Raw genomic sequence first — 15,643 nt, forward strand, 5'->3', positions numbered from 1 at the left:
ACCTGTCTTACTGCTTTAATAGTCAAGTCACCTTTATTTCTATAGTGCTTTTAACATAACAGATTGTGTCAAAGTAACCGTCCAGTATTAAGTAGAGTGTCATATAATGCAAAATGACAATAGTAAACACTCAATTATCAGTTAAAGGCAGTTCATCATTGAATTAGTGATGTTATCATTCAGCTCAGTTCATTTTAAATAGTAACTATGCAATCAAGTCGACAATATCGCTGGATTTTAATATATTGTAGCTGCATTGCATATGAATGTTGAGCCTTGAAAGCAAATGAACTCAAGCAACATCAAGCATTCTGGGCTTGATACTGAACAACTAGGCTGAGTTGTACATTATGCAATAAGGTAGAATGAGGTCATTTTTGGCACAGACGTGGTTGTGTGTGTGTGCTCTAACAGCTAACCCCTGGGCAGCACAGCTGTGTCCCCCACCCTAAAACACAAGCTACAGATAATCGCTCTTCTGTGACAAGATGAATGATCTGCCACCATCCAGCCTACAAGCACTGTTTTTAATGTGTGTATGTGTGCATGAAAGAGAAAAACATAAACAGACCAAGAGATGGAGGAGATTACATTTTTTTGTGGAATGTGTGTGAACACCAACACTCAACGTGTGTGTAATTCTGTCACAGTACCAAGCAGATATTGCTCACTGACTCTGGATCTTGATTAACAATCTCATTGCTAATATATAATCTTTTAGATTCTGACTTATTGAACTAATTTATGAAACAACAGTTTCCACAGCAGTGACCTCTTCTTCTTTAATTTGGTCAACATGCCCACGGCTTACTCATAATTCAGCAATTTCTAAAGTCTAAAGATAGAGTCATTGCTCTCTCAGTACTTGTGGTTGTCCACATCCTCAATGACTCATCCTTAAAAATGACCTTTCTGTTTCAGATCATCAGAAGCTGATGGATTTTTTTTTACCATACTTCTTCAGTGACTCATCAGCGGTTTTGTTTCACTCACCATTTCTGCATCTCACAGTTGGGCTCGCAGCTGTGGTTGATAAACCGAGCCTCGTTGCCCATGTGGTAGCTGTCGATGAACATGCCACTGTCCAGATTCAGACAGTAGTGCCCACTGTTGGAGAAGTACTGCTCCATCATGCGGCTCCTAAATACAAAACAGACTGGCTGAAAGTGTGATAATATTCTTCAAGGTTTATAAAGTTTCAAGTTTTTTTTTTTTTAAACATCCATCAATCATTATTGGGTGCCTTAATAATATAATTGTGTGTATGTTACATCATTGTGTGATTATATAAACAGATTAGTGAATTGAACCAGTTCATTAAAACAAACCATCCGAATGAACCAGTTCACAAAAAATTATGTGATTTCCCATTGCCTGAGGCTAAGGATTGCAGGTAATAATGTTGTAAATAATGTTCATTTTCTTGCACAGACCAATCGTTTTGCTTCATAACACCTCCATATATCGTCAAGAGCCACAGCTATTAATTTTGTGTCCCCTGATATGCTTCAATTCTCAAAGATGGTGTAGCTGCTGACTTGCATTTTATGAATCACCAAGGACCACGGTTTCAGCTAAAAATCTTCTTTACGGTTCTACAGAAAAAAAGTCAGCTACATCTTGGATTTTTGAACTTTACCTTTAATAATGCACTATGGTTGCTACCCTCACATTCTTAATTAGAATATTTTAAATGCTTTTATTTTTGTGCAATTTTGTGCACAGTTTTAAATCAACACTATTAAAAAATGGTAGCAATTTTATTTTGTTTTATTTTGATTTTTTTTTCCTGCTTTGAGGCAGTATTGTGTCAGTAAAAAAAAATAAAAATAAAATGTATATAAATATATATATGTGTGTGTGTGTGTGTGTGTGTGTGTGACCCAGGACCACAAAACCAGTCTTAAGTGTAATTTTTTTTCAAAATTGAGATTTATACATCATCTAAAAGCTGAACAAATTAGCTTTCCATTGATGTATGGTTTTATTAGGATCGGACAATATTTGGCCGAGATACAACTATTTGAAAATCTGGAGTCTGAAGGTGCAAAATCGCCTTTAAAGTTTTCCAAATTAGGTTGCAATGCATATTATTTATCAAAAATTGCGTTTTTGACATATTTATGGTAGGACATTTACTAAATATCTTCATGGAACATGATCTTTACTTAATATCCTAATAATTTTTGCCATTAAAAGAAAAATGTATAATTTTGACCCATACAATATATTTTTGGCTATTGCTAAAAATATACCCCAAGGACTTAAGACTGGTTTTGTGGTCCAGGGTCACATATAATAACCAACAAAAAATAAATGACATACCCAAAAAGGTTTATACATATCATTTGAACTTCACATAATGGAATTAACCAAACTGATGCGTGTTTTAACTCATTGCAGTCTGTGTCTCCTTTTGTTTAAAGCTGAAATGTGCCTACCTGAACCCCTGTTCGCTGACCACCTCTCCCAAATACTCAATGATGAATTGGCCGGCACGTAGGGACTGCTTGGTGCGGATCCCCCAGCCCTTCCCTTCAGCCCGGAAGCGTTCGAGAGAATGCACCCACTCATGCTTCTGGATACGCTGGTTATCACACTGATCGCCACACGGACATGTACTTGGAGAACACTCAGCGAAGATCATCCTGAGACAGATAGAGATTAGAAACCAATGGGCTCCACTTTATGAACTACAACTGCACTAATAAGTAAGCAAAAGAGAAGGTGTAAGCCTCTTACCTGTTTAGACAGTCGTCCTGACAGCCCTTCTCGCGGTGTTCTTCAGGTGGCCTGCAGTTACAGGTAGTGGCTTCATAGCCAGAAAGAGGCTTCACATCCACATAGACATCTAAGAGGGAAAATATTAATGTGATAGTCTTAAACAACTGCAAACATACGCACGCAAAACACAATGTGTGCAAAAACGAGAGCAGGATAGTGATAAAGAAATCAACAACTGTCAAATCAGTATATTTATGGAAACACAAGTATGTTCTGCTCTACAGAGCTGTTGAGCTTATGGGTAGTGACAAAAACTAATGAAAATCTCCTTACTGGATCTGATCTTCTTGTAGAGAGGCACATCAGGTCTCTTGTAGAGCTGCAAAGAACAAAGATTAATAATTTAGCAGAACGATTTTTGCTGAGAATCAGGCATTACACTGCAAAAAATCATCTTAAATATAAAAATATATATATATATATATATATATATATATATATATATATACACACACTGTATACAATGAGGAAAGAAACATGAACTTAATGAAAAAATATGTTCTCTGGAAGCTTAATAATAAAATAAGAAATATTATAAACTTCATATCCTACAAGTAGATATGTGTCTTGTTTTAAGGATGTTTATTGGAAACCAAGACCACAATACGTATTAATAAAATGATTTTGTAGCAAAAAACATAAAATGACAAATGCAGTTGTCAACTCAGAGAAAGATTTGGTTTTAAGGAGCTACCTGATCATGTTTCCAAAGCCACAGGATGTCATAAGGCAGCTGGAAATCAATGCGTTTCTGTCTCAAGTATTTCCCTGGACAAACACAGAAGACAAATTGCAGTTCTTAATTCAATCTCTTTGTCCTTTCACTTGAGGCTGCACCATTTCAATATTGAATCAACTAATCACCTCATAACTCATAAACCATAACTAATCAGCCTGATTGCCCAAGGGGCCATACATAATGAACTAGTTAGGATTGACAATGAAAGCTGTATACTGGCAAGTCCACAAGCTTACTCGTTGAAATAATAGCTCTTTAAAACGTTATGTCAAAAAATGATTCCTAAATCAAACTGCAATTAGATATGGTGCTAAATTAACTGATGCATGTCGAAATCCGCAGACTATTAGGTCACAACTGCAAGCTGAGCTTAAATGAAAGACTCACCAACATGAATGGGGGCAGGGAAAAGGCCATACTCAAGTTCACCTGGAGTGTATTCCAACTTCTCCTTCTTCAGCTGTAGCAGCTGACTGCGAGGACTGATAGGGAAATGGAAAGAGGTTATGTTTATTATCCTGGTATATGAAAGTTAGATGATAAGAAGGGCTTGATGAGTGTGCTCATCCTTACTCGTCAGTCTTGTACACATCAGAGTAAAGCCCCGCTCTTTGAAACTTCTTTTTGGGTGGTCTAGCAACTCTCTTCTCCCGCTGACTGGTCACAGATGGGTTTGGGGCTTGTTCCAGGGAAGTAGGGCCTGTGCGCTCAGGGTTGGACTGGCCATCAGGTTTTCCCTCCAGTGCACTACAAAGAAAAGAATTTTTTTTAATTTATTACGAGATAAGAGTTGTGTGTCGTTTAAGTCAACATTAAATTGGGGTTGGTAAGATCACTTTTATTTTATTTTTTGAGAGAAGTCACTTATTTACAGAGCCTGTAAAATAGCTTATTTGATCAAAAATACATGAAAAAACACTCATACTGGCAAATAGGATTACAATTCAAAATAACGTTTCTATTTTAATATATTTCAAATGTACTTTACTCCTGTTCATTTTTAAAAGGGCTGAATTTTCAGCAGCCATCACTACAGTCTTTAGTGTCACATGATCCTTTAGAAATAATTCTAATATGCTGATTTGATGCTCAAGTAACTTACAAATACTGAAAACAGTTGTACTAAACTATTTTCCCGTCAGTGTTTTATTTATTTATTTTAACATTGCCAGCCACTGGCAGAATATTTTTCTTCTATGAATATATGAACCTACTAAATACCAAAATGAAGATCCAAGCCTCTGCTTTAAAACAAAAGAAAACATTTTATTTTATGGTCATTTGATAATTTTTTTAAATCACCACAGGTTGGTTTTGTCAAAATACAACATTCTGAACAAAAAGCTGAAGGAAAAAACAACAACATTTTTATCAAAGGAGTGCATTTTGAAGCAGAATACATTCAGATGTCATTTCCATCAAAAAAAAAAAAATACAAAAAAAAAAAATTTAAATAAAATTTAGGCACTGTAAGTTGCTTTTGAGTGGTACACAGAGTAACATTTTGCAGGATATAAGGGGATGGCACAACTTTTGCAGAAGAACGAGGTCTCCTTCTGTATGTACCCCTTAAGTACACAAACTCTGTATCCTCTGGTTGGGTGTTGCTTTTTGGGACTGGGCAGGATTGGAACAAGTTCATGAACAGCAAAACTGACATTCCACTGGTGTTGTGCGGTGCTCTTGGAGTGTTTTCAATTGGAGGGTCGTCATTTTCTTCTTCACTACCAGCAAACTCTTGGCTAGTCCATGATTTTATAACACTCTGGGTGAACGAGGAGAGTTACACTTACCCTGTAGGTTTTTTACTTTTAATGACAAAAGCCCCAGGAAGGTTTTCATTTCTGAAACTTTAACAGGCTTCCATGCATGACTTCTAGCATGTTGTGAAATACCATCCATAGCTTGAATAAACTGATCTGCTTACAGGTACGTCTGATCAACAATGTTCTGAATCAGTACATCAGAAATTAACAACTCAAAGTCTGCAGGTTGTTCTGACTCAAGAGCAGCGGCATGGCCATCGCCGACAGGCCCAGGATTCTCAGTAAAGGAATGTTTTTTTTGGCTGGCAGTTCATTTCATGCCACTCAGGTTCAGCATCTCCAGCCGGATGGCTCACAGTGGTCCTTGTTTGGTCACCAGCAGCACCATGTTAATGTACTTGCCGCATCCGACCTCTGCCTTGCTGTGTTCTACCTATAAATAATTATAGGAATAATTGTAATTATTTTCAATAAGCGGACACAGATACACACATATATACATATAAATACACATAACAGTGTGGTAAATGTGCAACAATTTGGCCATTACACATTTGTGTATTTATGCACACAGCTACACACATAAATGTATGCACATTCATACACAAATATTATAGTACATATGTATTTTTACTAAGATCCAAAATTGCATATTCGCATATGCATATATATATATATAACATTCATTTATTTATATATATATATATATATATATATATATATATATATATATATATATATATATATATATATATATATATATATATATATATATATATATATTTATATATATATATATATATATATATATATGTGTGTGTGTGTGTATGCATTTATCCATAAAAATGCTAGGGTGTATATATATTTTTTGTATTATCCGACGGTGTGGTAAATGTGCACAAAGACAGAACACATTCTCAGCCATTTTCTTATCTTATCTTACCTCTATCCGCTCTGACACCTGGGAACGGCAAATGAGACCTTGAGCTTGAATGCATCCACTCACTGTCCGAAGTGTCACAGTCTGATTTGTCACTGTCCACTCTTAAGACACACAGGTGGACTTTGTCTTCGTCCAGATTGACGGTTAGAGATCTAGAACTTTCTGTGACAGCATGTGCATCTCCCTCAACGACTACTTTGTCCCGATAGATTCAGAATGATCAAATAATGAGTGATCGGCCTCTGAATCCATCAACACATCAGCGGTATACCTCTGTGGTTTTTCTATCTGATATTTTGACCTACATTCATGTTACTCCTTCTAGTTTGTGCTGATCACGGTCTATGCTTCTTTCTTTGATCCAAAAGTCCCAAACTCTTTCAGAACATGCGCAAGGGCCTTTCTTACCGTATACCATCTTAAACATATATGCCCGGAAAATTCAGTTTGGCGAGGAAGGAGTTAATTTTTTGTTTACACCATGATACATGAATAGAAAACTCATATGAACAGAATTTCATGCATTAATTTAATGTATCCTTGCTGAATAAACGTAGTCATTTCTTCAAAAAAATAAATATCTTATTGAAAATTTTGAACAGTTGCATATTTTGTAACGCATACCTGCGAAAACCGTCCTCTTGCGTCAACCATCCCCTTCCTCCTTCTATTCTAGCTCTCGCCATCACATCCTCCTCTCTAGCAGCTGGTCGTTCTTCTTCTTGCTCCACCTCTTTTTCCTCCTCCGGTTCCTCTTCTTCCTCTTCACCTACTTCTGTCTCCCTTTCCCAGCATTTTCTCTTGCGTCCCTTTCTGCGCTGACTCTGTATTACAGACTCAATGACGTCAACCACGGTGTCTCCCTCCCACAGAACACTTCCTCTGTGCCTTTCAGGTAAAGGGTGGTTCTCCTGTTCCAATGTCTGTGGTGGGGGCGACGGGGGAGGCGAGGGCAGAGGGTGCTTGCGGGGACGGCCTGGACCTCGTTTTTTCACCACGTTGTTTCCTGTGCGTGCTTGCCTCTGGAGCTTCTTTGCACGGAGGATCTTGTTGACATGGTGCAGGTTATTTTTGGGAGGGGGCCGATGTGAGTGATGTGAAGGGGGGGAGTCACGGCAGCATGCAGGCTGGGAGGAGTATGTGGAGGGACTAGCCTGGCGGCTGGAGGGCAGGAGAGCTGCGGTGCTTCCAGACAGGTCAAGAGTGCAGTGAGAAAGGCAAGAGGCAGAGTGTGAGAGGGACAGAGGAGGGTGATGGTGATGATGGTGCCGATGATGGGGACCCTCAGAAACCTCAGGAACAATGGACTGGTTAACTCGGTTCTGCGTGCCGGACACATTTCCTATGATATTAAAACAAAAGGTGGGTTGAGTGGCTAAAAAAAAAATATTCACAAAAATTAAACAAATTAAAAATAACAATTAACAGAAGTCACCCCATCTCCCACTGTCCCCCATGTTTCAAGAAATCAAGCAGTCAAAATTACCAAAATACAAAAACTTATAGTCAACAGAGACAATTATTATGAAAACAATGGTTTAAATAAAATAAAATAAAATCCAGTGTATTCCAAAGGACTGTTTGCAGCAAGTATTAATGACTGGCCTTTTAGCAACCCTCTACATTGTGAGTAAATCACTCGCATATGCGACTAAATTTTACTCCATGCGACTAAATTATGTCTATAGTTAGCCATTGGCTAATAAATTCTTAGATTTTACTCGCCAGTGTGTGTGTTCAAGGATATTATAAGATTAGCACATTTTCACTTGCTGAACACTGACTGAGCGCTTCAGAGTTCTCTCTCCATCAAGCGATCTGTACTTTTCAGTTCAACTCAATAGACGCACAGAGCACCTGTATTTGATGAACTGTAAACTCTGTTTGAAGGCGCTTGACTCACCGTCGATTTGCCGTTTCTCGCACATGCAAAGAGAGAGAGCGAGTGTCTTACCACGCTGAATCAATGCGCTACATGTAAACTATATTCTATGTTGTATTTTCCTTTCAAAATAATGGAGTTCATTTAGAATTATTACGTTTTTTAGAACAAGCAGAAGATAAGGCGGTTATAATCGGCGGAGCTAATGCACAAATGGCAATTTCATTGGCTGGCTCTGATCTATTATGATCTCCATCCCTGTTTTGATTTCAGCAAATCAGTTCGACCGAACGCAGACAATGTGATTAATATTCATGAACCCAGCAGCTCATCAATACTTAGTGCATTGCATATTATTAGTATGGTAGTAGAATTAGTTGTAGTATTATCTTTTAAAATAATTAATATGATCTATTACAAAAATTTTTTTTAAGGAACCCTGAATGACCAACAATATCTTAAGCATCACCACCAGTCTTAAGTTCAGTTAAAATGGCAAATATGCATTCATACATGGTTATCAAGTTTTAGTTCTAATCCTTAAAGTTCTATCAATAAATTGTGCTTAATACCATAATATAATGCTTGAGCTAAGATTTAAGAAGCTGTGCCATTTTACAAAGATAAGCTGATTGTTATCATATATATATGTGTGAGTGTGTGTGTTTAAAGGGGGGGTGAAATGCTATTTCATGCATACTGAGTTTTTTACACTGTTAAAGAGTTGGATTCCCATGCTAAACATGGACAAAGTTTCAAAACTTAAGTTGTACGTTTGAAGGAGTATTTTTGTTCCAAAAAAACCTCTTCCGGTTTGTCACAAGTTTCGGAAAGTTTTTTTCGAGTATGGCTCTGTGTGACGTTAGATGGAGCGGAATTTCCTTATATGGGTCCTAAGTGCGCGCTCTTCTGCCGGAAGAGCGCGCGCTCCTGTATAGCAGAGCACTGAGAGGCTGAGCATAGCCTGATCAGAGCGAGAGCCTCGCGAAAAGTCACAAAAGAAGTGTGTTTTTGGTTGCCAGGGCAAGACAACCCTGCACAGATTACCAAAAGAGAAACAGCATTAAGGGACCAGTGGATGGAGTTTATTTTTACAGAGCATCAACGGAGTTGTGCAAGTGTTTTTGTTTGTTCCCTGCATTTCGGATTGCACATCGTTTATTTCTTAAGGATAATGCAGTCCCAACGGAAAAGGGTCACGATCGTGTGTTGGAACCGCAGGCGGTGAGTAAAACTGCTTCAAATATCTCTGTGTTGTTAACTTAGCTATCGGTGTGTAAGCACATCAAGTAAACAACATGCGATGTTGTCATCAAACTGCACTTTCCACATGTAAGTTACAGCTTAAAAAAAAAAAAAAAGACGACATAAAGTGGAACTTAGTCATTTTCCAAAACCGCTAAGCAAATATATACAGTTTCAGTACATACCACATAGCATACCGCCTTTGCTGATGCTGCTCTTGTTAAATTTCAGCCTCTGGATCTCTGTCACAGCTCCACATGCTCTCAACTCAAAAACTCAAACTCAAAAGCCTACTGGCACTCGTGATTCTTTAGCTCCGCCCACACGACACGCCTCTAGGCGCTCGTGTTTTTCCGGGAAAAATCGGTACAGGCTATCTTTCTCTTAGGGTGTACTCACACTAGGCACGGTTGCCATGAACCGGGCCCGAGTACGATTGTCCCCCCTCCCCACTCCCCCTCTGGCCTGCACTCACATATAGCGTTTCAGCATTCGTGCCGGAGCACGCTTACGTCATTATGGTGCGACGGTTTCGGGATAAACAGGAAGAGCGGCGCTCTCTGAACGCAATGGAGTACATCGCTCTGTTTTCTTTGTGGATAATTTTGTGTCGTTTGGTCCACAGCCCTCTCACAGCCTGTTTTTAAACAGATGCGTCGCCTTAGTGGCGCGAAAATTTTCACGTAATCGCGCTGCTCGTATGAGGATGTTTGCAATGTACCAGCTGAAGTGCAGCAAGGACTTTGCAGTTTTTAGTTTTTATGCGTTTTGCACCTCTGCCGTAGACCAAAGCGACCCTTTCCCTGGCATGTTGGTTTTGGAGCGTCGCAAAACCGTGACGCAACGCGTCCTTTTCCGTGCTCCTGCACGGTTAGCGCTCACACTGCATGCGAACCGCGCCCGAGTCCAACTGAACCGTGCCCTGGCCCACCTCTTCCAAGCGGGCCAGGGCCGGCCAATCGAGCCGCGCCCGGGCACGATTCGGAGCACTCACACTAGTCAAACGAACCGCGCCTTGGTGGTCAAACGCACCCGGGCACGGTTCAAACTGGCTAGTGTGAGTACACCCTTATAAATATAATAAAAATAAAAACTTTTTGGAGTTATGAAGGATGCAGTATTACTCTATAGGTACTCAAGATTAACAGGATATTGAGTGAAAACGAGCATTTCACCCCCCCTTTAAAATGGTATATCAGTCTGGCGAGTAAACTGAAAAATTTACTAGCCATTGGTGATTATATTGCCAAGGTGTGCGTAGAGGGTTGAGCAGTATTCAATACGAATAACAGCAGGAATAGGTTAAATTCTATAATAACACTGTGACTAGGCTAAATTCTCAAATTCAAGGTTAGATCATCTTTCTATAAAACACATTTATTAGCAGGTAAATAACAATGGGGATTTGTGGCGATAAATGTTCATTGAATCGATTGTAAAATCGATTTTCCATGTCTAAAAAAAGATGTTTCCTCTATCAATTTCAAATAACAGACGAACGTAAAGAGAGCGCTGGAAATGCACAAGTCAGCAATATTTCTTATTTATTGCAATGAAGTTTGTGGCAGAATAACAAACAGCAACAGGAGTGCAACACTCTCGAAAAAATATATATGGAGAGGGGATGGCTGCCATAACAAAAGAAAAACATCACTGCAGGCTTCAACCCGGCTGCATTGATTTAGGCATTTCAAAAATCTCCAAGATTGTTTTAAATATTGATTCATTTCAAACAAACAACTGTTCAAAAAAATGAAACTTTAAATGGACTTGAGAACAGGCAGTGTGTGTATTTTTATTGAACGTAACCGACACAGGCTAGGGGGCACTAGGCAGAGCAGAGCGTTTTTTATTCACTGTATGTCCAGCTGTTGAGAAAACACGCTCCGACCGCACTGATGTCCGGGGATACTCAGGTATAGCTGCGCAAGGTGGGGGTATTACTGCCAATTTTCCACCACAAAAGCCGGTCGCTCTCAGCTTGCAATGGTCCTTTTCATAACTAATAATCTCGTGTAACTAGATACGCGAATGAGGTGAATTCAAGGCTACCGCGCGGCGAGACATTTTACATTTTACATAGACCTTTACATTTACTTATCATTGAAATTATTCGCGCCAGACGCTCTATTCACGCTTGGTGTGAACGCAGCATAAGAGGTCGCTTTCGACGTCACTGGGTCTTATAGGCACGTAAAATTGCTGGTATTTTCTGTCTAGTAGGGCTGGGATAAACTATTATTTTTTAAACGATTAATCTACCGATTATTTTTTCGATGCAACGATTAATCTAACGATTAATTTTTCCCAGTCCGATTCGATTCTCGATTATCTCCCCATTAATTGACTAATAGCAATTTATACATGTTGATTTACATATCTGAATGAAAAAAACATGAATTCCTTAACATTGCAATATATGTTTATTGCTCATAAAATTCCAAAATAAAACATTAGTGAAAAGTGAAACCATTAGTGCACTTTATTTTGCACAATAAAGTGCAAAGTAATGCTTTTCTTAGTCCGAGGTAGCATTCAATAAAACCTTGAAGCCTTGAAAACACAAAGGCCTAGGTTACTGAAATAAGTGCATCTTGTAATTCTTTCAGATGAAAATAACAAAAAAGAATTCCCATACTTTAGAGCAGCGGTTCTCAATTCCAGTCCTCGCGCCCCACTGATCTGCATATTTTGCACGTTTCTCTTTGTTAACACACCTGATTCAGATAATCAGCTCGTTAGAAATGAACTCCGTGCGTGAACTGTGTTCCAATTGTTCATTGCTCCCTACTCCCTGAGCAGGGGAAATCTGTTGAAGTTTACCTCGCATCGAAACATTCATTCACTGATTTGTGCTGTGCAGCGTCTTTAAACATGGACAAGTGTGACATCATATACCTCTGTAAATCAATACAATTTAAATACATGTCTTGCACACTTCAATGCACTTTGATTGGAACATATGGCTACGTTCACTTCGAACTGGAATCATGGCTGAATATCCTGTGATGTCCACTTCGCAGGGCACTTATGTTCGAATAGAACAAATATCTGAAGCGCAAAGAGAAACGTTCAAAATGTGCATAGCAGTGGGGCGCGAAGACTGCAATTGAGAACCGCTGCTTTAGTGGAACGAGTGCGTGTCATCTAGCACATCTGAAAGTCTGAGGAGCGAGTCGAGTTGCTTCTACTCTCCGACGCCGCCATTTTTGTTTTGGGTCTGACGAATCGACGTGCATATTTTGCGTCGACGTCGCGTTGTCCCAGCCCTACTGTCTAGCTTTCGCAAAGCATACTGCACTTTCTGAATTCTTTATTTTCTTTTTCTGCTTGGTTGTGAGTTTTGTTACATCTATATTTTTTAATTGTTTAATTATTTTAAGATTAATAGTGTATTTTGCAATCGATTTTCGAACTAAAAATGACAGCCCTAATTTACAGTGGGAAAATTTTTAAATACCTATTTATATTTACTTAATATCCTAATGATTTTTGGCATAAAAGAAAAATAAATCATTTTGACCCATACAATGTATTTTTTGCTATTGCTACAAATTAGGGCTGGGTACTGAACTTCGATGCCTTTATGATATCGAACGAAAAACTTTGATACTATGAGTATCGAAAAATTATTTATCTTTCGGTGCCAAATTTCGGTGCCAAATTTCGGTTCCAAAAGCCAAGTGGGCGTTTTTTTTTTTTTTTTTGGCAAGCGGCTGTGTCTGTGTGAGCTTGTAGCATATGTGCATTTAAGGACCTAAATTCGCCATGATTGGCTGTCCACCACCACGCGACGTGACGGGGAGGATTTCTGAAGATACTCGCAGTCACACAACACAAGTGTAGTTGTTTTTTCTCAAAATGTTTTCGTTTTACAATGCCAAAGAGGTCTAAAGTGTGGCTACACTTTATAAAAGTGGATGCCGAGTCAGCAAAGTGCAACATATGCGATAAGAGTATTGCAACCAAAGCCAGCAATACCACCAATTTAATGAAGCATTTGTTTGGATGAGTGTTTTGCCCTCCCTCCCTGTTTAGTTTGGTCTACTCCATTGCGTATCTTAAAACATGCCCCCTTTCACATCGTCTAAAAAACAGAGAGAGAGAGAGAGATTTATCCAGTACAGCGAATTTATCTAAGCAGCAGGCCACTGTATACGTTCACTTAAAACATAACCAGCTGTGTTTACGAGAATACTTGCAGAGACAATTATTTTGATATAATTGTGTGTGTATGTGTTCATTCAGAAGTTATGATATGCGAAAGATGAATTAATTCACTGTATGCGCATTGTCTGAAATGCTGCTCGCAGCGCGTGCTTTGAATGAGTGACAAGCTCCGAACGCGCACGAATTGTTTAAAAAGCTTGAACCAGCAATATTTTGAAACAAGTGCAAACGATCAGATACGATCCATTTCACCTCTTCAAGCGAGTTAACAACGCGAAGCAAGTTATGAATTTTACATCACTATTCACGATAGCCCATCGGACTGTAAAACACAATAGCCCCGGGACGTGGGGCTAATGATTTTGTGAGCCCTGCACCTTAGATCTACCCAGTTTGTGAAGCACTGGTTTCCACACTGGTTTCGTTAAACAAAATAAATTATTATTTTAAAAGATTGTCTCAAAAGAATCATTGGTTCACTAATCGGATCATGAACTTGTATTACCGAGCCAAAGATTATCTATTATTGAACATCTCGAATGAATAAAGACTTCAAGTTCATCTGTAAAGCACATAAAGCTATCGTTTAAGTTTATAAACTTCTATTTCATGCATGATTCGTATGGATCTGTTAACTGAATGCAAAGTGTGAGTTCTAGGAGAATGTTTGTGTCTTGATCAGCATGTATCGCTCACTAGGAGTCGCCAAATGAACAGCTGCTGTTCTTTTTTTTTTTCAAACGGAGGATCAGTTGCCCTATTGGTTAAAATCCCCAAACGGTTTACTTAAATATTAAATTAATAAATTACATCAAAACAGGGGCGTTTACGTTGTTTGCGTTGATGTGGTGGGCTGCTGGGGGGCCAGAAAGTCCAGGGCAACTTTTTGGTCCCAGTCCGCCCCTGAATGGCGCACCCCTATCCAAAAAGCACAACCAGTTGTATTAATAATGTTATCCTGAGTGTGAAGTGTTACCAGAATTTGTTTTAATCAAGGTGAAAAATAAAAGTTTTGTAATGTATTTGTGTTGATGTAGAAATGAATTTTAAAACATATGGTATTGAAAAAAGTTATTGTTAGGAACTGGTATCGAAACTGAGGTACCGAACTGGTTTCAGGGTAGGGCTGTACAATTAATCGAAATCGCAATTTGAGACATTGCGGTTTGCTAAACCGCAAAGCCTGTGATGTGGATGCAATATGATTGTTCCAGAGCAAATGCATGACTACCAGCCTTAACCAACCAATAGAGTGAGCGCACCTTTGTTCTCCACTATCAGCACTGCTCTAGCCAACTGCATAAACACACAACATCAAAAAAATTTGAAAAACAGTGGGAGAGAGAGTGTGTATGATTATGGCGTCTACAGGGTCAGATCGATAGTTAGGCAAATTAATACTAAAAAAAAAACGTATGTTACATGAGATTACTTCGGCTTCGAAATGACAGACACCAAACAAAAAAGGTAACTTAAATTTGCAAGAGCAAATTTCTTAAAATAAAATATATAAAATATAAAATAATGTAACTAATGTAACACTTTTCATAATTCAAAGTAATACAGTTATTTATTTACACAAAATAAACTTAATCCTTCCTGTGAAATTCAGTAATTAAGTAAATTCTGTAAAAGTATTAGTACCATTATAATATTCCCCACTGGAAAAAAATAAATAGATAAAAAAAAGGAAAAAGAAAATAGGAACCCCTCCATAAACATTTATGTAATGGATTTAAAGGGTTATAAGGCGAATTATATTGGCTTTAATGTAAACTATAATGCGTCTACTTGATGGATTCTATTGGTGGGATGTAATCTGGCACAGGGGAAACAATAGAACAACAGTAATTATTATTGAAATAATGCCCAATGGTTTAATGGAATGGTTTCTATTATTTGATTATTTTAATTTTATCTGCAAGATACTGATATACCCATACTGTGCTGCACACTATTGACAATATTAAGCTGAATCTTGACTTTCCAAAATTAAATAAAAATAAATCACAATTTGACATTTTTCCCCAAATCACACAGCCCTAGTCCAGGGTCACATTTAGTCTATAACAGACCATGCAAAATGTTTTTGATGTGATGGCCTGACCCTTATA

The 15,643-nt window shown here is 38.4% G+C and overlaps 1 protein-coding gene across 3 annotated transcripts in view; it reads right to left on the bottom strand.

Moving 5' to 3' along the window:
* The window catches only part of LOC127934925 (histone-lysine N-methyltransferase ASH1L), a 42,887-nt gene that overhangs the window by 11,596 nt on the left and 15,648 nt on the right, over positions 1–15,643 (bottom strand). For all 3 annotated transcript variants that reach the window (XM_052532485.1, XM_052532483.1, XM_052532484.1), the window contains 8 exons: positions 6,857–7,574; positions 4,097–4,270; positions 3,911–4,005; positions 3,479–3,552; positions 3,058–3,103; positions 2,743–2,851; positions 2,442–2,648; positions 994–1,140 (listed from right to left, as the gene is read on the bottom strand). In XM_052532485.1, the coding sequence (XP_052388445.1) occupies positions 994–1,140; positions 2,442–2,648; positions 2,743–2,851; positions 3,058–3,103; positions 3,479–3,552; positions 3,911–4,005; positions 4,097–4,270; positions 6,857–7,574 (1,570 nt within the window). The remainder of the gene's footprint in view (positions 1–993; positions 1,141–2,441; positions 2,649–2,742; positions 2,852–3,057; positions 3,104–3,478; positions 3,553–3,910; positions 4,006–4,096; positions 4,271–6,856; positions 7,575–15,643) is intronic.

Source organism: Carassius gibelio, chromosome A19, assembly GCF_023724105.1.
Source record: "Carassius gibelio isolate Cgi1373 ecotype wild population from Czech Republic chromosome A19, carGib1.2-hapl.c, whole genome shotgun sequence".
In the NCBI taxonomy this organism is placed as follows: Eukaryota; Metazoa; Chordata; class Actinopteri; order Cypriniformes; family Cyprinidae; genus Carassius; species Carassius gibelio.